General features: G+C 44.3%; 2 protein-coding genes across 2 annotated transcripts in view; both read left to right on the top strand.

The window, feature by feature from the left end:
* The window catches only part of LOC108095811 (neurotrimin), a 63,568-nt gene that overhangs the window by 21,403 nt on the left and 15,894 nt on the right, over positions 1-26,271 (top strand). The gene's annotated exons all lie outside the window — the stretch shown is intronic.
* Positions 3,023-4,425, top strand: LOC108095812 (elongation of very long chain fatty acids protein). The gene is made up of 2 exons (XM_017197085.2): positions 3,023-3,763; positions 3,822-4,425. The coding sequence occupies exons 1-2, from the start codon at positions 3,365-3,367 to the stop codon at positions 4,251-4,253; spliced, it is 831 nt and encodes a 276-aa protein (XP_017052574.1). The 5' UTR covers positions 3,023-3,364; the 3' UTR covers positions 4,254-4,425.

Raw genomic sequence — 26,271 nt, 5'->3', positions numbered from 1 at the left:
ATAACGAGTGTCTTTGGACCAGCCATAATCATAATAATTAATACCCATTTACCTTCTTTTGCCTGCCTGGAAATCAAGCCATTATCGCCCATCCACTTGTCGGGGCGATAATTACGGCCGCCCATGCACAGATTGTCGGCTGTCTCGAAAATTATGCACTATGTACTAATGACAGTCCTCAAAGGTGCAATGTTTTGGGTGGTTGGGCGCATAATGAGTGCGCATAAAGTTTTATTACTATTCCTGTGGAGGGAACTCGGCGGTCAAAACAGGTGAGCCTGCCAAAATTGCACAGTGAAAAACATAAGTTGAATAAAAAAACAGACAAAAACAATTAATTACCGAGATACAAACAAATGTTCATTACACATTGACTTTAACCTAATGTAATGATTTAAGTCTTATAATTTCAGCCCATTGATAGATAACTTCATTAAAAAGTAATTAATAAAATAATTGCATAACAGAATAAATCCTTATATTATTTTTTTAATATATACAGAAGAATTAGGAGTGGTTAATGGATTAACATTAATTGGTTTTTTCGTTTCTTGATATATTTAAATCAAAACAAATTCCTTTTGAATAGCTTAAAACCAATGCTTTTGAGAGGAGCTTTTTGAAATACAATTTTAAAGCCGTTTTATCCAGTTTATCAATTAAATTTGTATAGTTTTTCCGCAGTGCGAGTGCGTGACAGGCAACAATGCCATTGATAGTGGGCAGCATATGGCGGAAAAAATCAGCGAGCATTTTCCCATCCGCCGAAACTACATATATTTTTCAGCGTTTTTAAATAAAATTCCCGAGGAAGCGGGTGGGAAAAAAGTATCAGGCCAAATGACTGTAATTTGCATTGGCAACTCACACAAAGAGACGCCGCGCAGTTTAACACCTGCATGAGTGTTGGCCGGCTTGTGTTTGTGTTGGACCTTTCAATTTAAATACAAACACTCACTCACACACACACGCAGACTCACACTCACACAAACAGTCGCATTCGTCGAGTGTGTTTGTGCGAACTGTTTGCGGCACGTCACAAAAGTTTCCTGTTGAATTTCCCTTCATTTCCTGGCCAAAGAGATTATTATTTTCATTTCATGCCATGGCCAACGACACAGAAAGCTATATACGTATATATATTGACTGGGAGACATAAGGGGGGCGTGGCGGGTGAGGGGACTCATTTTCATATTTATGCTGTCGCCCCAAAAACTGTTTACTTACTCGTCGTCATTAACGCTTCATTCGCGGCGGACTTTTAATTTTCAGGTCGACCTGTTAAGGCCAGGGTTTTTTCCTTACCTTAACTTGCCTTTCCGTTACTTTCCTTTTGGCCGGGTAAATTCGAGCAGTCGGGTATCCGCATCCTTCGCCTTGCTTCCTTCGTCCTTCGTGTCGTATATTTGCATACTTCCGGTGCGCGCAAAATGATTATCATTATTATTTCTGTTGTTTGCTGTTGTCGTTACCGCGGCCATTACCGTTATTGCAACATCGCCGGCTCCTCGGACGGATATTTCAGGAACCCCCCTCCTCCTGAAGTCCCCAAAATGGACGCCAATCGACGGGGGGAACGTGCGATGGTTATGGCTTATTTGTGCAAATGAGCTGACGTCCATTACATTGTCCGTGGGGAGGCGAAATGCAAATGATTGTTTTGGCGCTGGCTGGCTCAATGTCTGCCACACACACACACATACACAACAAGGTCACCGCAGGAGCCCCAAGGACATATCCTCATATGAGTTTATGTGTGTGTGTCCCTTACACACGCATCAATTGCGGCTTAAGGACACGAGTGAAAGTAAGTGAAATGGCCCAGTCCACCTGCCGTGGTTTATTGTGCCAATAAGGAATAAGGAATAAGGAGAACAGTTCACGAACAGTTCCCTGATTGATTTTGCCCTGCAAATTGGCACATTTACTTATCGAAATAAACTCGAGTCCGGCCGAAAACTGAAAACTTTCCACCACAAAATGTCAGCCAAGTTTGCACGTTGCGCAAACAAATTGCAGCTGCTTCAGTTTGATTGGCCACCTGCAGCCCGTTCCTTTTGCGCTTCGAGCCAGGTCGTAAAACACTTTTGCCTATTTCGCTGAGTTGGCTTCGCTACGTTTTACTCCAGCGCTCCGCTTTGCCCCTGCTGTTGTTTTTTAAGAGCCATTTGTCCGATGCCCGCGGCTATTTACAGCCATTGTACAGACTTGGCGAATTTATCAAGCATGGCGGAGTCGCTCAGTGGGTCACTTGGATGTTGGATGTTGGATGCGAGATGCTGGATGTTGGATGCTGGATCCTGAGTCCGGGATCCTGCCTGCCGGATACTAGATGCTGCAGCTGACGTTTCCGTTTCCCTCTCTCTTTTGGCTTAATTTCAAAACAGTTGCGCTTATATTGGCAGTTATGCTGCAAATTTATTGGCATGCTTTGTAAACTGGGTTAGTTGCATATATCTCGCAGCCGCAAGCTGCGAGCCAAACGATTAACGTTGAGTAACCCAAATTGATGTCACCACCCTTCCACCCACAGCCCACTTTTGCCCACTTTTGCGATAGGGGGATGGAACCTCATTTTTTCCCACTCAGCAAAGTTTCCGTAGCGGCTGGTTATAGCCCATAAATTCCCATACATTGTCAAGTAATAGCTAAACCCTGTTTACCCCCGACCGCCGCGAGTTCAAAGAGATAAATACAAAATGTTGCAGAGTTTAGTCAATGTTGTTGTTTTTAAAAAGATAACAGATAACGAAATTGTATACTTTGAGCTACGCATCAACAATTTTATATTGGATTTATAGTAAGCAGAAAATTAGTTTAAAAATGTTCTGCGAATTTGCGAAAATTTTTATTGTAACAAACTGAAAGCTTTAGTTTTCCTCAGTGTTTTTTTGAGCGAAAATCCAATTTGAAATTTGGAAACCAGCAACATTGAAAGCGAATCTCTCTGGCAGTGCAACGCCTGACTCAGGTTAATATCGAATCGTGTTGCTAGTCATTTATCAACAATTTTTTATTGGATTTATAGTAAGCAGAAGATTAGTTTAAAAATGTTCTGCGAATTTGCGAAAATTTTTATTGTAACAAACTGAAAGCTTTAGTTTTCCTCAGTATTTTTTTGAGCGTAAATCCAATTTGAAATTTTGAAACCAGCAACATTGAAAGCAAATCTCTCTGGCAGTGCAACGCCTGACTCGGGTTAATATCGAATCGTGCCGCTTCTCATTTAGCGGTCATTAACATAGAGAACCGAAACCGGAATGCCGGCGGATCGCTTAGTTCCGTTCAGAAGACTGAAGACCTTCGTGGGTTGTAAATCGCTTTCCGGCATTTTGGCAAGGAGTATTACAGAATCGCGATCAGGATGAGGCACAACATGGTGGCCTACCTGTACTGCCTGGTGCGGGATCTCTACGCCGAGCACGGGGATCCTCGAGTGGCACACTTACCCTTGCTGGGCAACCTGTGGATCGTTCTGGCAATTGTGGGTCTATATGTGGCTTTTGTTTTACATTACGGTCCAAAATGGATGGAGAATCGAAATCCTTTTGAACTTAAAAAAGTGATGCAAGTGTACAATGTGGTTCAGGTGGTGGCAAACGCCACAATTTTTGTGATTGGTCTGAGCAACACCTACTTGCAACCGGGATACAGTTGGACTTGCCAGCCAGTTAATCACACGGATACCTCTCCTGCTATGATGAAAACATTGTATGCCTCGTATGCCTACTATATGCTCAAGTACCTGGATCTGCTGGATACGGTTAGTTGGGAGTTATAAATCTCTTCGTTCCCATATAAAACTCCAAGAACTTCCACAGGTTTTCATAGTCCTTCGCAAGAAGAACTCGCAAGTGAGCTTCCTGCACGTCTACCACCACGGAGGAATGGTCTTCGGGGTGTCCATCTTCATGACCTTCCTAGGCGGTTCCCACTGCACCATGCTGGGGGTGATCAACCTGCTCGTGCACACTGTGATGTACGCCTACTACTTTGCCGCATCACTGGACGTTGTGAAGAACCTGCTCTGGTGGAAGCAGCGCATCACGCAGTTGCAACTGATGCAGTTCGGCTACCTCACGTTCCACTTCCTGCTGGTAATCGTGCGGAATCCGTGCCAGTTCCCCGTCTTCATCGCCTTCATCGGGTTCATCCAGAACATCTTCATGTTCTCCATGTTCTTCGACTTCTATTACAAGACCTATGTGCGCAAGCAGCGAAAGTCGGCGGAGGCCAAGCTGAAAACCAGCTGAGCTGGGAGCGAGTGTAAGGTTCAAGTTCACTCCGCACACCATTTCCATACTAAATTGTGTAATAAGCTGGTCGGTCGCTTATGCAAATAGGCTCCGATTGAACCCCAACTGCCTGGTATAAATAAACATTCGGACTGTGCCCCAAAACCCCTCCGCCTCATCGCCACCAAAATACATACAAAACGCTCAATTGTTTTGCTTTGGTAATCAATTTCAATTTGCCAGCGGCTAAATTCGGAGGCTCCTTTAACTTTCCCCGAAAACTTCTTGGCCGCCTGGGAGACTTGAGAGCCGGCGAGCGACAAGACAAGTTATGAAGTAAGTTTCGGGGACATATCTTTTATTAAAGGGTTAAATGAAATATCGATGAAGTCGGCACCATTTATGGACGCCACGTGTTCCATGAGTCCCATTTATGTTGCATGTGTCGTATGTGGCCCAGGGCCACCTTTTAACTTTCTGGCCAATGTTGTTTTTTCTGGCCAAAAAGAGTGGAAAAGCCCGGCAGCCCAAACGCTGCTTCCCCATGTTAAACACATTTGCCTAGAAGGCTGCCAGACCCCATGCACGGCTTATTCATATTTTCTCTTTTTATTTTTTGTTTCTGCCCTGCTTTGGCATTTTTTCTTTGCCCGAAGTTTTACATCTGTTTTTGCTCCCGAAAAAGCCAAGGGGAAGTGTCGAGGGAACCCGCTTTAAAAATGCTTGTAAGCAGCGCTGCGGCAAGTGGAAAGTGGTTGGGGAAGGGGGAAGGGGAAAGTAGAAAGCCGCAGGGCAGCGTTTGTGCCTCGTTTAGACCCGCCGCCCGCACAATATTTTTTCAGTTATGTAAATTTCGGCCCAGTCCGATGATGACGTCTCCCAGGCAGCATCAAACTTGGCTGCTCAGTCGAGCGAGAGCCTTCGATGGCAAATTAAAAGCCAACAAACCGAAGGTCGCCTTACTTTTGCGGCTGGCGCAAATGGAGCTTATTAAGTGCCAACAGCAGATCGTTGCCAGTCGCTTGACAAGCTCACATTTGCGGCTGGACGGCGGAATCCATCCAACTTAAGTCGAAACAAAGCTTAAAGTATCTCTATTTTGACACTTCAAATAAAAACTTTGTTTCTAAGGAAGTAAATATACAAAAAAAAAAATACTTCCAGTAGAAAAGTGGTAAATTTAAATTTTCTTCTTAGGAAACTTCTGCCAAAAAGTATATTGAATAATTTTCTTGTACTTGCTTACTCCAATTTCGTATACTCCCCTTTAAGTTAGCTTCTCTCAACCAATTTAGGCAGTCTTTTTTTGGGCGAGTGTGGCCTGTTTTGTTGTGCGTTTGGTAGGGACATTAAAACTTTTCTAATAACGAACTTCTGCGACTGAAGCCGAGCGTAAATATTCGAGACGGAAGCTGCTCGGCGGATGTTGTGCATGTTCTGGCCGGAAAATAAGTCCGGGTTCATGTATGTTAGGGCTACAATGTAGCAGCATCACCATTAACATCAGTGGAAGAAGCCATAGCATCAGTGATCATTGCCAAAAAGGGTTCAATGAACGCAGTGGCAGCAGCAGTGGCACTTTCGGCAGGAATATCAATCGGGCCAAAAAGATTGGTTCCGGAGCGGGGCGTACATGGCGTATGCTTGATATCTCTCCGCCATTTATGACTCGCAGGGCATTTAAGTGCTGGCCGTAAAACTGTTATGTAAACTACGAGTGCGAGTACGATTGCGATGGCGATTGTGAGTGCGATTCTTTACGGCCACTGGCGGCAGCAGAAGCAGCAAAAGCGGCAAAAGCAGCAGCATTGCAATGGATATGGCTGGCCATTACTCAGCATAAAACTTGGCCGGGACCAAAGGACGAAACTCCTTGATTGTGTGCCCATGTAGTATGCACTACACATGCGAAAGCATTGACTGGGTCACGACCGCACTGGCCATTCGAATTCTGCGACAATGTTGTAGCCGAATGTAAATAATAAGCACGGGCGCATACGATGCCATATATTCATGTTGTACCGTGAACTCCCGCCAGCACCGCCCTGCGCACTTTTACGACACGTGCTCCAATGCGTTCCAATCAATTCCCTTAGGGGGTCAAACGACTTTCTGAGGGAATTTTCCCTCGAAAGAGCGAATGAAAATAGCCCAGGACCCTCGGCAATTATCCACAATTGTTGGCTAATCCTCTTTACCTTTTCGAATTATCATGAACAAATCAATTTGCTATTGATGTTCTAGCCTAAGCATTTAACCTTTGGGCCAGAGGGCTCTTTATAATCCCATGAAAATGAACCCGAATATTAAGCGATCCAAATCTGGAATCTCTTTCATGTGTGTGCGCAGGTAATCAAGTCGGGCCAAAAGGCCACCTTTTGATGCTCCTTTCACCTGTTGCCGTAATGAAGAAATCTAAATTCCATTAAGTTTATGCCCGCTTCCGTTCGCAGTTCGCAGTTCAGTGCTCAATGAAAAGCACTTAGAGTGACCTTTTCCACCCCAAATCGCACCGCCCACGTTCCAAATCCAACGCCCCAAAAAAAAAAAAAAACAGAGCAACAATAACGCCCAAAATGGGTCACAACATTTTCGGTGAGCTCAACGTATTTGCCTAATGGAGATTAGCCGGCATTTGGCTTTATTTGAATTCTGGTTGGCAATTTATTGCCGATGCTTATCGATTTTTATCGATGCCAGCTTTGTCCTCTGTCTTTTCTAAAGGGAACTTCCTCCTCGAATGTCGCACTTAAGCACTTTGTAGCTTTTTATCGCTGTAATTTTTGGTCTAACAAAACAATAAATTCAACGGCTCAGTCTCGAGTGGCAGGTGAATTGCTTGCTGGCAACTAGGTTAAAATCTGTAATAAATTAGCGGCCGGGTGGGTGGGCTTATCTGGGCAGTGAGCAATTTTGTTAATTTGTAAGTACACGGCGCCGTAATTAAGCGCGATTTGAACTATGTGACAGGAGAACCACGCATGTGTATAACTCTCAAATAAATCAAAGTAATTAACTGCACGGACGAACATGCAACAGGTCACGAGGTCACGCGGCACAGTTAATGTGAAAAGTTATCAATATCTGGGTTAACAAAGAGGCGAGCAAATCACTGGCAGCACTCAGAAAATACAAGGATCTAGTTCTCGTTAATTGAAAATGTTTTTCAGGTCAACCTATTTTCGTTATTATGATTTAAAGCTGTGAAAGCTGCTACTTTAATAAATAAATAATTCCCAACATAAAAATTCATAAAGCAGCAAGGGAAATAAAAGAATGGAAAAGATTTATAGATTAAAGCAGCCCCTTTTGCGAATTATAAAACAAAATCTCTCGCCATTTTATTTATGGTATTTATTTATAGTCAAAGAAAGCGGTTTTTTCCATTTTTCCAAGTGCAAATGTTATTGGATTTCGGAACGGAAAGCCTTTTCGTGTTCGTCCATTCAATCAACTCAATTAATATTGATGAAGCGGTAAACGAAAAACAGTAAGACTGGAAAAAAGTAAGCTGTCAAAGGGGCAAGTGTAAAAATCAATGCGCAGCTTGTCATTAATAATGCACTGGCAACTAATGCACTGCTAATATCTAAGCCATTGGCATTTCCCGGCCAGCGGGAAACTTTGTGTTTGACTTTGACAAAGTTTGTGACGCAACTTGGGCGCACTTGTGTGGCAAGGCGGCGAGCAACTTATGACTTATCAATGACCGAACTCCACTGCCACTGCCACTGGTAGAGCAACAGCCACAGCCACTGCGAGTTCACTTGATTGAACTTTCAGCTGGCAGGATCTGGGATCCAGGACAAACTTTCCGCAAGTGTCTCCACCTTGGACTGCCGCTCAGTTGCAGCCATAAATCAATACGTTTCGATTCCTCTCGGCCGGATGCATTCGACTCGAGTGGAGTGCTCCTGCAGAGTAAATAGCCGACAAGGACTTTGCACAGAACTCGAGCAATATCGGGCATAAATAAGCATTTGTGTTGCGAAGTGAAGTCTCCTTTCCCCTTTCCCCTTTCCGATTTGCTCCTCAGTCGGGAATTATCTGCAGAGGTAGTGGGGTTTCTCGAGCAGCGGAATCTAATGAGCTGGAAGCAAACGCCCCTTTCCGATGCATTCTGCCAAATGACTGTGATCTCGGTAAATCACGTAGCTCTTGCACTCATTAGCCGGCGAAGTTGTGCCAACACTCCGAGTGGGAAAACACTTTAGTCCTGCCAAATGGCCGCCGAGATGGTGCGACGGGAAATAAATGCCGAAATAATATGCTTTATTGTATCGCCAGGCGTTGCCATGAATTTCGTTTCGCTTTTATATGGCTATTTATTTTTATTAGGCCCGGCCAACTCGCAGGGCGGGTGTATGAGTGTGTATATATATATATATGTGTGTGTGTGTGTGAAGAACAGGTGCTGGCGTGCCAAGACACGGCCCTGCCAAAATGTTCAGACTCCCCGGCGCTCACCTCACCTCAACCTCATCGGTTGGCCAAGTCGAGTGTGTTTACAGAGGCGCCAACAAAGGCCAAATTCGATGTACTGCGACCAACATTGGAAATTGCCCGAAACGAGTTGTGGACAAACAGATACACAATTGGGTAAACTTGGCCAGAGTAAATACGGAAGAACATTTGTACAAATAAAATAAAATGCTAATACCAGCAGCCGCAAATATTTTGCCACAAAGTGCAAAAATAATAAATTGTATAAAAGATGAAGAAGAAAAACTAATCCTGGAAGTTTCAGTTTCAATAAAATAATTCTGAAATGTTCAAAAATAATAATCTGTTATCTAATCGAAAAGAGTGCTTTCATAGGGTACTCTCATTTCTATTAGTTCTACAATATACAATACAATACCGATTAAGTCAGTAATATTTTTTTAAGTCCATGTAAACTCTGCAATATCTTTTTTCTTTAATCCCTTTTTAAAGCCGATGGATTTTCCATCCTATATCCTCTCTCTGTCGGCCAAAAAAGAATTCGAAAACAGACTGACGACAATGGCCAGAGTTTTTGGCCCAAAAATTGTTGCCGCACGCTCGCACTCAGAATGCAGTAAACATAAACTACAAGTGCAGCGACCACGCCCACAACAAACACAACGCCCATCGCCCAGTTGGTGCTAATAACTTAGTTTTCTCCACAGTTTTCCCTCATCATTTTTGCTTTTTTTTGTGTCTTGTGTTGCCTTGTTTTTCATGCTTATTTTTTGCTTTTTGTATTATTGCTAGCCGTGGCAGCGACGGGGGCCAAGTTCAAAACTTTCCGAGCCCCAAGTCCATCGCACTTTTCGTTTCATTTCGCTTCGCTCCATGAGTCATGCTCACTTCCCCGTTTACTTGCCAGTACCCCCGGTCATTCATCGGTCATGCAGCTCACGTAGCCACGAATATAAACCAACACCAAAACCAAAACTAAAACTAAAACACAGCCAAACCGAACAACAATGGCAACCAAGAAGTTTTCCTCGAAGGATGAAAGGTGCCCGGCGGCAGTGGCAATTGTGCTATTTAATTAAAACTAAATTTTGGTTTTCAAGAAGCCTCCCAGCTCCCTTTTCTTCCCTTCACAACTCGAACTCTCGGACACTTGATGCGCCGAAATGGGGCGGGTAAATGGGACCCAGAATCAGTCCAGTCGGAGGGATGGGTCATAGTCGTAAAAATCATAGCAAGTGCCGCCCCCCGCCGAACCTCCTTAATTTGCCCTTTTCACATAATTTACTCTTTCAATAATTCACACGCCACCAACGCGGCAGCACGCGTAAATTGCGGCCAAAACACGGCCAAGAAATTAAAAATACAACACGGCCGGCCAAGGAGAGCCGAGGAGAAAGGATTGCTCTGACAGCTTTACTAATTGGTTTGTTTTACTCGTGACTCTAATTAAAAAATTTACTTTACGACTCCGCCGGAACGCCGCGGCAAAAGAGCGGACGTAATGACGGTACGAAGGCAGCGTGCAGAATTATTTTTGGTGGGCCAGGCCAAAACAAACAGAGCGGAGAAGTCCAAAAAAAAAAAGAAGAGGGAAATAAATAAAAAATTAAATGAAGAAGGACGCGGAAAAGGAAGACAAGATGCTGCAGTCGCCGGAAACGTATGAAAAAACCTCAATAATGGCGGCGTAAATTGGCAGCTGAAAGCGTTGGCCAACTAACTGACCCTCTGCCCTTCTGACCCCCTGACCCCGTCGACCCCTCCTCAACCCCCTAAAGTTCCCGAACCCACTGGCATTGACATCATCTGTTCGGCGGTTACATGCTCATGTTGGCCTTATCGCCGGCCACAAATCTGTGACCAGAAGCTGGACTCGGTGCCAAAATGCGCCACCTAATGCCACACATTTAATTAGGGAGAAAAGAAAAAAAAAACATCTGACCATTTTCCGGGTTCGTGCATAATTTTTTGCCATCATTTAGATGGAGATAATCTGGGCGCGAGGCGAAAGATGTGCAAAAATCGGACGGAAAAGAAGGAGCCGAGAAAAAAGGGATAATTGCGGGAAAATCGCTGTTTGTATTTTAATTAAACGCAAAGCTTAAAAAATGTATATAAAGATGTGCCAAATGTCATCGTGGAACTTTCTGCTCGCCATTAAAATCTCCGTCTTGCGGGCGAGAAGCATTTTCCATTTTCCACACCGCAGCAATCGTAGTTGTATTAAATCGAGTTAAATGCAATCAAAGCAAAGTCTGCAAGGAATCGCGGCTCGGTGCTCTAAAGAGCTAATTTATCGGGGATAGTGGAGCATTTTTTTTAAGCCCCCGACAAGTTGGTTGAAGTTTCCGGATCGAGGGATGGCTGAAAAAATAACACGGCAAAGAGAAAGGACGGATAATTCTGTTCAATGATTGCAATTTCAAGCTGCGCGTACTCTCGAGAAATCAGGCAAACATTTCGAGTATTTCGGTTCGATTAGTTTTTTCCGGCTGTCCGACGGGCCGCAGAGGTCAGTGAAGGTGGTTGGGGTGGTGGGAGGTGTCTGGCCAGGTGCACTTGCCTTGTCCCGGGTTTTCCCATGTCTGGATTCGAGGCTAGAGTTAATGTCCATGTCTGCGTCTCTGTTTATCTATCCTTTTTCGGTGCACAAATTGGAAAAGTTCCGCGCGGCACTCACAAAACAAATCCGCCAGGGCAAAAAAAACCACGAAACTCCATTTCCCATCTATATTAATTTTCAGCTTGAAACCAACCATGTTCGAGCGGGCCGAAAACGTCTTTAATTTGGCTTAAATTAGTCAACAATTTGTCAGTACGACGGGTGGAATGGGCGCTTTTTGAATCGATAAATGAGTGTGCGTGGGTGAAAGTGACTTCCTCTCCTACGTGCGCTTGTTTGGAACATAATGTGCGCCATAATCATCTCAAAGGACACACAGGATTTGCATATTAAATACATTTCCCAGGAACGTCACATTTCGGGCTCTTTTTTCCCGTTCTTTGCTTTTTTTGGGACCCCCAAAGGAGACAATTTCACTTTGTTTCCTTTAAACAGACAGTTTTGTTAAAATCAAGAACAAAGTGGCGGGCGTGGCAAGTCGCATATGCACGCCTTCCCGAGATTTCGTCATCAAAACGACAAATAAACAACCCACATGTGTGCGAGAGTATATTTTTTAGCCGTATGAATAAGTGAGGAAGCCGAGGAAAATGAGAATCCTGTGAGATTTTCCCATCCTCCCAGTTGATATTAAAATCTGAATTTAGCCGAAATTCATTTACTTATTGACATAATTTAGCGTTGCATACTTCTCGGGGGCGGCAGTTGCGACTGCTGATAAGACATTCGAGTCTTGGCAAAAGGAAAAGGGAAAAAGGAAAATGAGTCTGGGGGAAAAGCCAGAGAAACAAGGAAAAATCAAAGCTGGAAGTTGTCACACCCCTGGGACCTTGGCGGTGGTATTTTTATTATCGGCCCAGAGATAGCAACAGCCACCCGACCAAAAACCGAATTGAGATGCTAAGCACTGCGCTGAGATTTTCCATTTGGCGGGGGAGGTTGAGAGGTTTGGGGTTTGTGCCCCAGGAATTTTCGTCAAAGACCGCAGAACCCAGAAACGGGTGACATTGAGACGCCGGCGGTAGACAAAGGCGGTAGATAAATTACGAACAGCAACAATGGTGGACCTCTCAGCCGGGGAAATGAATGACTGCAGGAGGATGAAGTTTCGCCGGCATCGTTCCACTTTCGTTCACCCCCATCCCCTCCATTTGCACCACCACAAAACCGAGAAACGGTTGCGTGAAAAGAAATAATGAAGACCGCCCCACCACCGCAGAATCACCCAACCACCCCCTTAAACCGTGGGGAGAAGGGCACCCACTACCTTTTTCTTAAAAAGGTACAAAACTGGAAGTTTTGCTTAGAATGAGCCACATGATAAACGAGCCAAGAAAAGAAAATCCCATGTAATTATAACATTTAAATATAACATTTAAAAGGGTTTAAAAACAGTTCATCATGATTTGGCAATTATATGGATAAGAAAAATTTCTTCTTTTTTTTTTTAAATTAAAACAGGTATACAAACTTTTGAATTTAATTTGAAATTAATTTTTGTGTATAAACAAAAAAGTTTTTGAGTACTTTAAATTTTACTTCTGTTCGAAAAAACCAGTACTTAAGTTTCACAATACTTTCCACCACTGTTCGCCAGCCATATTTTCCCTTCGAGGAGCAAGGAAGTGGCAGGTGAGATTGTTGCCGCTGCTGCCAAGATTGAGATAACGCGCGAATTTGTCGCGCTGGCAGATTTGAGGCTGGGACCTTGATAAGTCGCCAAACGGGAGCCAAAGTTGCCATTGTTGCCATGATATGATGGCAAGAGTCTCAAGCTGCCAATCACAAATTCGCAACAAGGCCGCTGGGACAGTTTCGCGCCTGCCGGCAATCGGTTAGAGCAAATTCCCGGTGATAAGTCATGAAGATGTCGCTGAGGAGAACGACGGATCCATTACCCTCGAAGGAATGTGCTTTGCATACTAAGAGCCAACACGTTCCGGCCAAATGAGAAATGGAACGTCAACTGTGTGGGGCTTATTGATTTAAGCGCTTTTAATTGCAGACAGACCGACAGTCAGACAGACAGAAAGTGGCCATCACGCCATTCAGTGCTCCTTCAACAGTATCCTCTCCAAACGATGGAGGTCCTGGCTACGTGATCGTGCCTTTTAATATGCAGCCGCATAAATTATAATATTTAAATTGAGTTCTTTGACACCGCGTGGCCGGGCGAACGAAATTATAGAAGCTTATGTTTTCAATTAAGCAGTTTTTGCACATCAGGTGCGTTTTATGCCACTCAGACGGTCAAACGGCTGACTGGGGTTGATGTGGCTGTGTTGCTGGTTTCGTTTTTTTTTATAACAGGGGGCGGGCAAGGACCGCCGTCGTTAAGCGTTTTAATGTCGACCAGCTGCTGTCAGCGGAGACAATGAGCAAAGCTGCTGAGCCACAGAGAAGCAAGAGTTCCAGAGTTTTCCAGAGAGGCGAAGATATATATTAAAACCGACAACCCAGAAGTGCCGAAATTGAAATGAGAAATCGAGTCCCGTTTGCCAAGATGGCGTTAAGCATTTTCGCTTAACCAACTTTACACAGAGGGAAAACTCAGAAATAAATTTAGCATTTGTTTTATTTAAATGATATAACTTTGTTGATTGATAAGCAAATTATTTCATATTTTAAGTCTTGTTAGGTATATCTGTTTTTTAATTTTCTTAATGCATTCATAATGGGACTAATACTTTTCCCAACCATTGGCTTCTTTAATTTTTCCCCTGGTGCAGTGAGTGCCCCAAGCAGCAGGTGCTGTCGAAGACGCCCGGCAATATTGCCATAAATGTCTGCAACTCGTTGGAGAACCTAAGAGGCGGGGGACGATGGGGCGGGGGCGTTGGCTTTGACGTGGGCGTGGCTGTCAACCCGGCATCATCAAGTGCAAACAATGAGCGCTTCAAGTGGCTGCCGGAGGGGGAACTTGAGTAGAGGGACAGAGACAGAGAGAGAGAGAGAGACGGAGACAGGGACACGAGCTTGTTTAATGAAAGGACACAGAGTGACAGGCGAAAGCAAAACATATGAGCAAAGGACTGTTTAATGAATAGCCCCGGGTTAATATTTGTCTTGCCTTCTTTCTAGCTCGCTTTCTGTTTGGATGCTGGGCAGAAGGGACAATATTGAAGTTTCTCGTTAGGAGGAAATAAAAAACGCCACCCGAACAACTCGGCCCAAGGTTGGCAAACAAAGCAGCTTTTGTTTTTCATTCTGGGTCTGAGTCTGAGATGCCGCAGGTGTAAACTTCAAAAGGAGGACTTGGGGTGGGGGAAAAAAAGAAGGAACCCCTAGGAGGGGGTTGATGATGTTAATGAGACAACGGGGGCAGGGTAGAGCAATCTTAATGCGATTTATGTTCATAACGATAGACACATAATGCATAAATCACTTATCCGGAGATCTGCTCGACCCCGGGGTAGTCATTTTAGTCATTTGGCTCAGACGATGGCTTATCAAAGCCCAGCCGAAGTCCATTGCGATTCCCTTTCCCTCCGCACAGAGGACAAGCAGAGTTGTCACCCGGACGGAGTGAAAAGAAAAACAAATATCAGCCAAGGAATAGCAAGTTAATAGCAAAATGCTGTCAAAACACATCCCGAACACACGCTCATTGGCAGCATCATTCATCTCTGCATACGGATTGTAAATACGAGCGATATGCCAGATAGCAAAAGCAAGGACTTGGGGTGGGGTGGGGGTACAAAAGATGGATAGATGGATATCCAGGACACGCAGGACAGAAAGGAGACACTTGTTTTTGCCTTATCTGGCTGGCAGCTTGTTGATTTGCATCTGTTTTTCTAACGCTCACAAAATAACGAAGAGCAATAACCGAGAGGAGCTGGAATCCAGCTCACTCATTTCCATACGGCCACAAAAAAAGCGAGTCGGAGCCACAGGACACTCGCTCCCCTTCCTCCCTCCCGCAAATGGAAATTGAATGGATTTTGATTTCATATTTTTGCTGTTGGCATATTTTAAAATTTGATTTACTTGCCACATGCTTAGACGGAGCGAAATGCAAACCTCATTGGTTCGCCGGGCGAGATAATCTGTAATACTATCGCACTTTAAGAAATATGCAAATCCTGGGATTTCATTTGGCTTGCTTATGAACTTGTGAACTTATTTTTAAGAAATTGCTCAATAGTGTATATATTGCTTGCATAAATTTGCCATCTTAGATTGTTTTTTAATCACATTCCTTGCTACTGGCTGAATCTATTTGTTTTGCATAGTGAATAATAAAGTCAATTCAAATAAGTTAAATAATACAATAAGACTTTTATGACCCTCATATATTTTTAACCTTTTGAACCAACTGCATCATAAAACTATTTTAAATTTTTTGGCCGATTTTTTTTCAATTTTTCTGATGATAACCCCTTTCCTAATTTCCAAAAAATGGGTTTGCTGAAAATTTTAATCCCAATTTGAAGTGACATTCCTCTAAAAGTTTGTATTTTAATTCTCTAACAAACTGTATACTGCGGTGAAAGCTAGCATACCTCCTTGTTTTGCTATTGTGGTTAAGTCAACAACACCGGAATTAGGAACATTTAGTTTTTATATTAAGCAACCCTTTTAAGACGAGATACACTATGTGAAAATCAAACTACTAGAATGTTTAAACTTACGATCCGCGTCGAAAAGGTTAAGTTATTCAGGGGTCATCGGGAATCTTATCGAGCTATTAACGCAGAGGCAGCGCCACCTAAACGTCCCCAAAGGACTTACGCAATTACGGGAAAGTCCTTCGCAGGGTCTTGGTCTTATCCAAGATCGGTTGGCTGCTTTGCATAATCGTTGACTGTGACATGGCCCTTTAATGTACGACACACGCAGTGGCATTCCATACACTCCCCCGGGGCCACGCCCCCCAAAGAGAGGGCGGCAGCCTTGTACAAGTCGTACAGTTTTATTAATCGACGCGTGTCACTTATTAGCCGCAGGATTTTTCATGTGCTGTACACGCACATGGAAAAGGGGGTGGTTGGGTGTTTTGGTTGTTTGGGTGGGCAGAAGGACGTTCCTCAACCCTTTGACGGGAAAACAAGAGCAGCATTTTGTGCTTTGATAAATGAGGCATACACATTAACCCGGCTGCAGAGAGCTACAAAAAATATGAACAATCGCATAGAGGAATCAGCAAAAAGCGGCTACGACGACAATATATTATAATTTTTCCTTTCTCCAAATTAGATGTGCATGTTAACCACTCATATTTTATCAGATAAGTCCCTGACTAAAATTGCCAGTCTGCTGGCACGGTTTAAGTTCCCCTAAATGGAAAATTCCCAATGAAAACTCTACACTAAAACACTAAACAATATTGTTTTTGCCAATAAACTGTGTCTAATTTGGTTAGCTCTGCAAACGTGCGCAAAATTTAATTAATTACTCCTTTTTACAAAGGCAAACCCTTTCTGATTCGCTTTGTATATTTTATATATTTGCAGGTGAGTTCTTTTGGCCGGACAGACGATTCATGAACAACAATGGGTAAACATAAATTGCACAAAAAGAGCAAGGCAAACAATGCCAGTAGATGTTATTTATTAATAGGGCGTTTATTGTTTCACCCTGCGTTGTGTAAGCAAAGGGCTGCATTTAAAAACATGGAATAAAATGGTATACGCCCATAGGATTGAAACCGAGCCGACTGATTAAAAATGCAATAAATTCAAACAGAGATACACTGGCATGTCTGTTCGAGATCAGTATGTGTGTGACAGCCAATGCATGAAAAATGCAGAACTGCAGGGGGTCGCAACTGGTTTTCCAACTATTTCCGAGCAATCTGTCGAGGACCAACTAATCGCAAATGCAACCCCAACATGGCACACAGATTCCCATTCAAATCCACTCAATGCAGCGGCACAAACCCAGACCGAGATTGGCATTTCTAATTCAATTATAATTGCCAACTCATCGTCCCGAAAACCCGCTCCTACCGCAATATTTAAGTCTTAAAAATGCATTAAAGCCGCAGAATGGGGCGCCCGAAGCCTTCTGGCCAAAGTGAAAATCAATAAAATTTATTACATGTCACTTTTGCGGAGAAGCGTCCTCGGTTTTGCTTTTCAGCTGCAACGCTCAGCTGAAAACTGAAAAAAATATATAAAACTTATTTTATAAAATCTCCAGTAGGAGGAATATTTTAACTAAACAATTTACATTTTGTTTTAAGTAACAATGTAAAAGTAGGACGAGTTTTCTTGTTAAAAAACTTTTGTCAGCATAAGTGATGTGTTGCAACTTAGTAAAACATTTTTGCAATGTTTCTGTTCTGAATTTTAAATTCTAATATGATAAATATGCCTCACTTGCTGTCTTATTTTGTTCCCAGTGCCACGAAGTAAGTTTGTCTATACGAGCGGTGTCTTGTGTTTGTGTGCACACATTTGGCACAGTTTTCAATTTCATTTTCCATGCTGAATTAAAAGCAAACTGCACTCGAGTGCCTGCCACATGTGGGGCTGTGTTGGTGGGGCAAGGACTCCCCCTCCTCCTCCTCTTTTGCCGCCTTCTTTTTCAGCCAGCGAGTATCGAGTCAACTAAGCAGCATTCCGTCTGCTGCCGCAGGATTATTCCTCGCTGGCCTTTTTCCTTCTGCTCGCCCCATTTACTGCAACGACTTGCTGACTAACTGCGCCGCAACGACAATCTCTGGCTCTCTGAGTCTCTGGATGCCTGAAAAGCTGAAAGGCAGAAGGACTGGCTAGATGGCTGGCTTACTTCCTCTTGGCCGCCTCCACTCGTGTGCACAGCTTGTTTCCGCTTCCGGAGCAGACAACATTTGCTTGGCCGCCGATAACTTTCGAGTTGGCAAACTCACAGCTGTTCGACCCAGTTGCAGTGACTTTGATTCGCAATTCCCATTGAACTATCGAGCGCACTCCTTTTGTGGCTCTAAATTAAAGTAATTAGAAGACGGCCCTTCCTCTTCCCCCATCTGTTTCTTCGGTTGTCACTTAGGCAAACTCCAGGAAGCAATACACTGACACATATCAAAATCCAATGGGGTCCCATGCATAATTGATTGGCAAATATTCGGGCTGGGGACAAAGGAAAAATACCAGGACGATACCAGGAGCAAGAGGCACTGGGATATATATTCATGCATACATAAGCAGGGATTTGACTTGACTCCGTCTGAGTCCTGTCTCTCGGTCCAGTCGACTTGGACATCGGACATGGCCATTAAATTTGGCTTAGATATGAAATAACTTTGGGGCCAGAGAGAGCGACAGAAGTCTGGCGAGTGTTTATCTTTAAAATTGTAGCCGACCTTAGTGCTCGGCGGGGGGTGACAGATTGTCCGGAGGGGGTCGTCCTGCAATTTCTGCTTGATTTATGCCCGGCAAATGAAACCACAAGCAGCCAGGACGAGGGCTTTTCTGCAGGACTAGACAGCCCTTCTTCCTGCAGAAAAGCCAAGGGATCTGAAAAACTGTTGCCCAATTTGTCTGGCTGCGTGCGGATGCATTTCCATTTGCCTTTGAGACAAGACGCCCGGACTCCTGCCTCACTTTTGCTGGTATTTAAACAATCTAAATGATGCTCTCGGTCCTGCTAGCAAATTGAAATTTACAGCCCACTCCCCTTCTGGTTGACATTGCTAAATGTTTGTTCGCTCCTCGGGCTTTATCTTTCGCAGTGTCACCATGTCGGAGTCGGAGTTTGGGCGGGAAATCACCTATATGGGACCCAGACCCCGACTACGACCCAAGCCCACAACCGACCTCATTAACATTTTGCTATGGCAAACGCACCACAAATTATCCCGTTTAATTTATTTCCAAACTCCCCGCTGCGCTCGCCGTGAAACTTTAAAAAGAACTCGGAAAAGCGGAAAAACAGTCGACCACTCGGCAAACAAGGGACGGGAAACAGCAATCACAGACAGAGGAAACAGTGTTAAATAAATGAGCAGAAATAAGCGCAATGCAAAGTAACAGACAAACATTAGTTAGCTGAAAATTGGCCAACGGCACACAAGCTCACATGGCTCAAATGGAAACTGGGAATTGGGGATGGGGGAATGGGGGATTTGGTTTTTCTAAACCGCATTCCTGTTGTGATTAAATGCACGTAATTATCCGGACTAATAGTGAAAATGCGGCCAGGTCAAAAGCTCTTTAAACGGATGCTGTCGGCTTATCAACTCGAATCCGATTAGGCGCCTTAAATTATACAAAAATTCGGAATTCAGGCTTTAGGGGGAATATATTTATTATACGAGCGGCGAAAGTTATCGCAAGATATCCGAATGTTTATGGCCGAGAAAGGCCGCTGTGCGCCCAATTTGGCGGAAAGAGGGCGGCGACGGCCTTTTGTTTGCTCTTCATATTAACAATATTGCGCCCGACGACACTCGGCTGACCCTCATAATAAAATAATAGGATTTGTGAGGCGGCCAAACATTTGCATTTTGGCCTCAAAGAACACACTCACACAAGCAAACAGTTAGCCCAAATATGAGGCGGGCCGAAAGGCAAAGGTCGTCCGCCAACATGGCCGCCTCCTCGACTTTTGGCCACGTTTGTGCGGAGCGCATATGGCGAAATTATTTCGTGAAAAGTTGCTGCCCATTTCACCCGTTTTCTAACTTCATCATAAATATATTATGTAACTTTTTAGCTGGGTTAAAACTTCAACACAATACTACTATATGAATTCCTTAAGGTTTGGAGAATGAGTGCAGTCAAACTAAAAACTAAATGTTTTCAGATAATTCCCAAACAGAATTATTGATCGGAATTATAAACAAAAGCTACATTGAGGTAGAGATTTTGTATAGCTTTTTTTTTTTGTTCATAAAGTACGAGAATCATAAGTGGTATAAACTTGGTAAAAAGTAGTGGGTGTGTTTCTGTTTGCAGAGTGAATTTGCTCAAGTTTTTGCACCACGGGCTATTTGCTGAATGAAACTTTCCACCGCCAGCTGGCTGGAAATAGAAATGCAGACAGCACTTTACCGAGCTTCGATTTGAGCCCACGGTTATTGCCACTCACCTTTCGGCTGTTCGTGAGCCGACTGGCTAAGCTCCCAGCCGCTTTTCGGAGGCGGTAATTAAAAGCAATTTGTAAAATAAGCCCAGAACACAATAAGCCGCACCGCCGCACACTCACGTCTTGAATTTCGGGCAGAAAACAGCAGAAGATGCCGGGATTTCGGGTGAACAATAACCAAAGCCCAGCGGCTGTTTAGCCGCTGTTTCAAGGACCGGCCATAACGGAGCATTAAATTTATCAGTTCGTTTAACAGCGAGAAGCGGGCAGCTTAAATGCTCAACCTTTGGCGGCGGCGGAAGCGAGTGAAGTCAATTTTTATTGGGCGCTGCTTGTAAAAGGAGCAAATCTGATACACGAAATTGCAGATATCTACAGGAAATAAAACAAAACGATCGTGGGAGCAAAATCAAATTGAAATTTCTCCGCCAGGAAGCAAAGGAGAAGACGATGGCTGGGAAAAATCCAAGCCAAAGAGAAACCAAGCGGTCCATAAAACGGCGGCCAGCGGGCAAGGAGCAAAAATCGAGAGACGAGAATCGAGCGACTACCAAAAGCTTTTGGACAGGAACTGGACATGCGGCGCGGAAATGTCTTGTGCAAAAAGTACAGAGTACAAATGCTTCGCGACAGCCAAAAAAAAAAAAAAAAACAACAAGAGCAGAGCGAACGAGAAATGTGAAAAGTTCAAAGACGACGGAGCCAGAGAAAAAAATGAAAATTGAATGGCCACGCTCGGTTGGTTTTTTCATCCAGGAGTGGGAGACGCAGACCCCTCCCTTTTCCGTTCCCCCTTTTCTTTTCTCTGCCCGAGCAATGTCGTCCTTTGGCTAGGACCAGGAAGATGGCCATTATACTTTATGCAAATCTTGTGGCAGCTTTAACAAACCTCCGGCCCAGGCTCCCAGGAAAACCGCACAGGAACAGGACGAGCGAGGGCGAAACAGACGTTGCTCGTTGCTCGCTCTTAGTTGGTTGTTGGTAGTCGTCGGTTGGCCAAAAGCCGCAGCAACAACAACCGAGAGCACCACGCATTTTAATTTAATTAATTTAAATTCTTAATGTGATATCCTACGCCACCCACCATTTCGCCAGCGAATCTAACTCGGTGGGCGGCGACTGGGCCACTATGTTGTATATTTAATGTCACTTCTTTTTTTCGCTGGCACTGCAATTGCTTAATGTTTCGTAAACAATTTTGAGGCGTTGCAAATTAATGGCCACCATTGCGACTCGAGTGTCGAAGTCGTGGCGTGGCGCAAGTTTTCCGAGCAATTGAAATTGGAGTGCTGCTTGCGAATGGCCTTAAAATTCAAATTAGCTCGGTGCACGAGAGCCGTAAGCCGGCGTCATTACTCATACGCCGTGTGGGCGTGGGTTTTTGTGGGAGCAAAGTGGCTTAGGTACCTCCGCGCTAGAAACCCAAAGAACCTTTCTGAGTGTGTGTGCTAGTGAAATATTAGTGCAAATTCCTGTCAATATATAACCGCAAACATTTCTGTCTATTGAGAAGTTTGATTTACGGCGAAGGATGCGGATGTGTCCTTGCGGTAGATATATGGCTTGTTTTTCTCCACTTCCCCATCGCTTATTAGGCGAACATGTGCGTGCGGTTATGCGCGTGTTTCTAGGACGATTGCCAGATCTTTCCGATGACTTTTCAAAACCATAACTACCCGGTCGAGTCCACACGTCTGACGCTGCTTTAATATTTTTATAACGCCAGACTTCCGAGGGCTCTCCTATCTGCCTTGTGCGCTTAAGTCAGTCTCATATTTTTGAAAGGATTTTCCTTTGCTCTTCTGCCTTTTCCTTTTTGCTGGCTCAGCGAGCCGAGGGTTTTCCAAACGCGAGTATTGTTTTTATTATTTAATTTAAAGGGTTCGCCAATGTGCATGAAATATAAATTGCCAAATAAATAACAGGAATTCATAATAAGTTTATGGCCTAGCTGTAAGCGTTTGCCGGGATGTTCGGGCATGACAGGGCAATAAAACAATTTACGACGCCTCTTTCGAACCCCCATCCTGAATACTGAATCCTCAATCCAATGCGGAGGGGAGGAGGCGATAAAAGGAGTTAAGAATGGAGGCGAGTCAGTGCTCACACGCTTATTACGCATTCGCCAAGTGCAGCGTCAACAAGCGTAAATCAAACGTGGCTCAGCTCAAACTCGATCTCAAGCTCAAAATGGAACTGCAACTGGAAATGCAAATTGAGAAAACTGTCAGCGCCAGCAGCAGAGTGAGAGGACTCGCAGGGTTCGTAGGATTCCGCAGGACTCACCGGGAATCGAAGGATTCTGCTGGAGGAGCAAAGGGATGGGAAAAGGGATGCAAGTGCATGCTAAGTGCAAACGTAAACGAAAATAGCTGGCAAAAAATAGCATTTCGCTTGCGGATTTATTTGGCATTTCAGAATTTAATGCGAACTCTGCTCAAATAATGTTATGCAAATGATATGTGCATAAAAGTCAAGCTCGATTCTGACAGCGGCCACGCCCCCCGCCCCCGCACAGAGTCGAAAGTCAGACACCAAAGTGGGCGGGGATGAGCTGGGAAATGTGTGGCAGCTTGGCAGCTCTGCCGGCACATGTGAAACCAGTTAGAAAGATGAATAGATTGACTATCGACAAGCGCGAAAGCTTGACGAGTTCACGCCCACCGCTGCTGCATCGGTGGGCGGCAGCAGCGGAAGTAAAAGAAGGGGGGAAGGGGGAAGGGGGGATAGTAAAGCGGGAAAGCTGACAGCATTTGCATATTTCGGGTGTCAAATGGCAGAACTCCTCCACCTGGCTGATGGAATCCGTTGGGTTTTGTGCTGGGGTTTCGCCATTGGGGTTTTCGGGATGGATGGTGTATGGTGTTTGGGTGTCGGGTAAATGGCATTCGCTGCTTGAATGACATTTCACTCGTATGCTTTTTGTCATCGCCTTTTTTTCGTGCGAAATTGCTGGGAAATTGCTGTGCCGACGTAGCAGGTTCGTGGCACGTTTTCCACGCCTCTGTCGTTGACGTGCACTTTTGCAATCCCCCTCACCCTCTACCCCCCTCTTTTCCTCCTTCGAAAGAGGATTTTGATAAATGCACTTACGACTCCGAAGTCAGCCAAGTCAGTGGGGCTTACGAGATGCCGCGTCAGGGGTTTTCAGGGGGAAGGAGACCAGCATCTCCCTAATGGCAGAGGGAGGTGGTGGGGAGCCCAAAATTGCAGGCAATAAAAATGAATTGGCCGCAGCTAGCTGCGCTTTAAAAACAACATTGCGCCGCGGGCTAAAAGTCGACACCGTAAATAATTTGCATGCATTAAATATGCAACAAGGTAGAACAACGGAAAATGCAATATGCTGAAATGGAGGAGGCGGAGCGAGGGGGGGAGGCTCTTGGGGATTCCGGATTTTCCCGACAGGTGTGGCAACGTATCCCGCGGCTCTCCGCTCCATATGCATGGAAATCTCGGCTAACAAGCCAACTCCACGCCAAGAAGCTGCCGAACGGCGAGTTCAGCAGCAGAACAAAAAATGTAATGAACATTCCCCCAGTGAACTAAAATATTTGCTACCCCCTCACAACCCCCGCCCCCCTCGTTTTCGGTTAGTTTTCCCGCTTTTCCTGCTTACCTCCGCCCGCTATGCATATTTTAAAATGCATTGAAATGCAGATAGCGCGCCACGTGGGCGGCGGAACTGGCGAAGGTGGCGAGTAAACACTAAACAAATGGCAAAACAAGCAAAGATGCTGATCATATACAAACACTCCAACACCCACACACACACATACACACACCGACACATACGAAGCACACATGCATCCAGGACACGTGGCAAAAGTTTTAATGAAACAAAGTGTGGCTGCTGTTGCATGTATTGCTGATGTTGCCGGTGTTGCTGCTGCAACTATTGCTGTTTCCCAGGGACGGCACCAGACTTTTTTACTTTGGGAAAAGCTACACAATAATAAACAATTTAAAAGTTTAAGTGAACTTGATTTCTTATCAATTTGCTTGCGAACTAGAGCTGTTGCTGAAGGAATGCTTTTTGGAAATGCAGCAAATTTATTTGTGTGCCACCATTTCATCAACACATTCTCTTTTATTATTTATTCCCACCATTTACAAGAGTATTTTATTTTTGCAAATAGTTTAGAAACGTTTTCAGCTCTAGAGAACTTTTAAAACCGCCTCTGGTTCCTCCACCCGAGAAGCTCTGCTGGAAAAATGCTCTGGCGTGTAACTGAACCGCAGGAGCGAAAGCAGAGCCAAGTTGCCGCAGAAGCTGCAACCACGCAACGGAAATGAGAAAACGCTGCATGTGCGGGCTCCGTGTCCGCCGAAAATAATGCAACAAATTTAGTGCGCTGACTGGTAACTGGTATATGGTATCTGGTATATGGGTAATGGGAAATGGGAAATGGAGTGCATACATATATCAGTCGCCGGTGACAGCGTTTCCAGCTGCTCCTCATTGTCAACCGCAATGTCGCTGGCGCAAAACAATCGCAATTTGAATCGCATGAGAGTGCAGCTCAAACTGAAAGTATTGTAGCAGCCGCAAAAAGCGAGGCGATGCAACTCGAGATTTCGGCGAAAACAATTTCAAATGCCCCCGCATCGAATTGATGCAACCGTGTGGCAGGCTCTTCCATTTGCTCTTTGGTCGAGGCCACAAAAACTGAAACTGCAACTGAAACTGAACCTGAACCTAAAACTCAAACTCAACGGATTCGAATGGTTCAAACGGAACGGAGGCCTCTGTTGCAAGTATGCCAATGCTCCTCGCTTACAAAAGCAGGCGCAAATGCCACAACAACCGCCACTCGGCGAGCTCAACCGCCATTACCTGATAACGGGGGCAACTGTAGCCAGAAAAGCCTGAGAACAGAAGATATAGTACAGAGAAAGAAAAATATTCTGTAAATGTTCCTATTCAGTTTCCATAAACAAAACTTTTCTTAATATCAGTTGGAAAACAATTCCAAAACACGTACTTTACAAACTATAAAGAACTTAATTTTCCATGACCAATTATCATTATAATCGTAATGTATTTTTTTTCCAGTGCACTTCTCAGCAAACTGCGTCACTATTTATGCAACAATGTTGACTGGCATCCCCTCTTTTTCGCCCCACCGCTTTGTCGTTAGCTGCTAAAAACCCTCGCCACGCAAAGTGTGTGTTTGTGCACGAGATAAATTATTTAAGCAACAAACTGTGCTTTTCGCACCACTCGCCGTGGAAAACGTTGGCCATATCACCGCTTATTCTATGGCAGGTGGAAATCAATCGGCGGGGAAACCGAGAGAAGGGATGCCGTCGGTATCGTTTCCCTTGTTGTGGGGATTTCCCCCAAACAATGAGTATCACATTGTCGAGCTGCAAGACTGTTTCGCAATCGAGTTTATTGTGCGGTGCAGCTGCATTGAAGTTTGCATTTTTGATGTAAGTGCCGTCGAGTGAATTTTCCGGGGAGAGGGTGTGTGCGTCAGTGCGAGTGCGCACTGTACGGTGGACGTATGTGACACAGTTTTCGCGACAGCGAGGACAAAACCCATTCGCGCTCATTTTTCAGCACGGACAGAGAGAAAGTGCTCGGCGCGGAAGTGGCGAAAGTTTTTGCGTTTTGTGCAACGCACGCGACTTGCTACGTGAGCGACTGAGCCGCATAAATTTAAGAACTCTTCTTAAATGTGAGCTCGAATTTAAGTAGCACACAGGGAGAAACGGAGCTCTTGGCTTCATAAACTCTCAACTCTAGCCATTATTTGAAAGGATTAAAAGCTTATTAAATAAAATAGCTCATCTTTCCCCAAAGATTCAACAGGGAATAGAATTTTAATCCTGGCAAATAGCTAAATTAAAAATATGAAATTTTAATATCTGACAAAACTTTGTACGATAGAAAAAACTTTTCAATTAAATCATAATCTTCCATTGAAGTGTTGTTTAACAATTTTCTTTGAC

Source organism: Drosophila ficusphila, unplaced genomic scaffold (genome assembly GCF_018152265.1).
Source record: "Drosophila ficusphila isolate 14025-0441.05 unplaced genomic scaffold, ASM1815226v1 contig_791, whole genome shotgun sequence".
NCBI classification, from domain to species: Eukaryota; Metazoa; Arthropoda; class Insecta; order Diptera; family Drosophilidae; genus Drosophila; species Drosophila ficusphila.
Note: the sequence above shows the minus strand (reverse complement) of the source record. Positions and strands in the feature narration are given on the sequence as shown.

What these genes read in the sequence shown, in the direction of transcription:
- LOC108095812 (XM_017197085.2), top strand. Translation starts at nt 3,365, where the DNA reads ATGAGGCACAACATGGTGGCCTACCTGTACTGCCTGGTGCGGGATCTC. An exon ending in ACCTGGATCTGCTGGATACG is followed by an intron (nt 3,764 to 3,821) that starts GTTAGTTGGGAG and finishes GAACTTCCACAG; the next exon opens with GTTTTCATAGTCCTTCGCAA.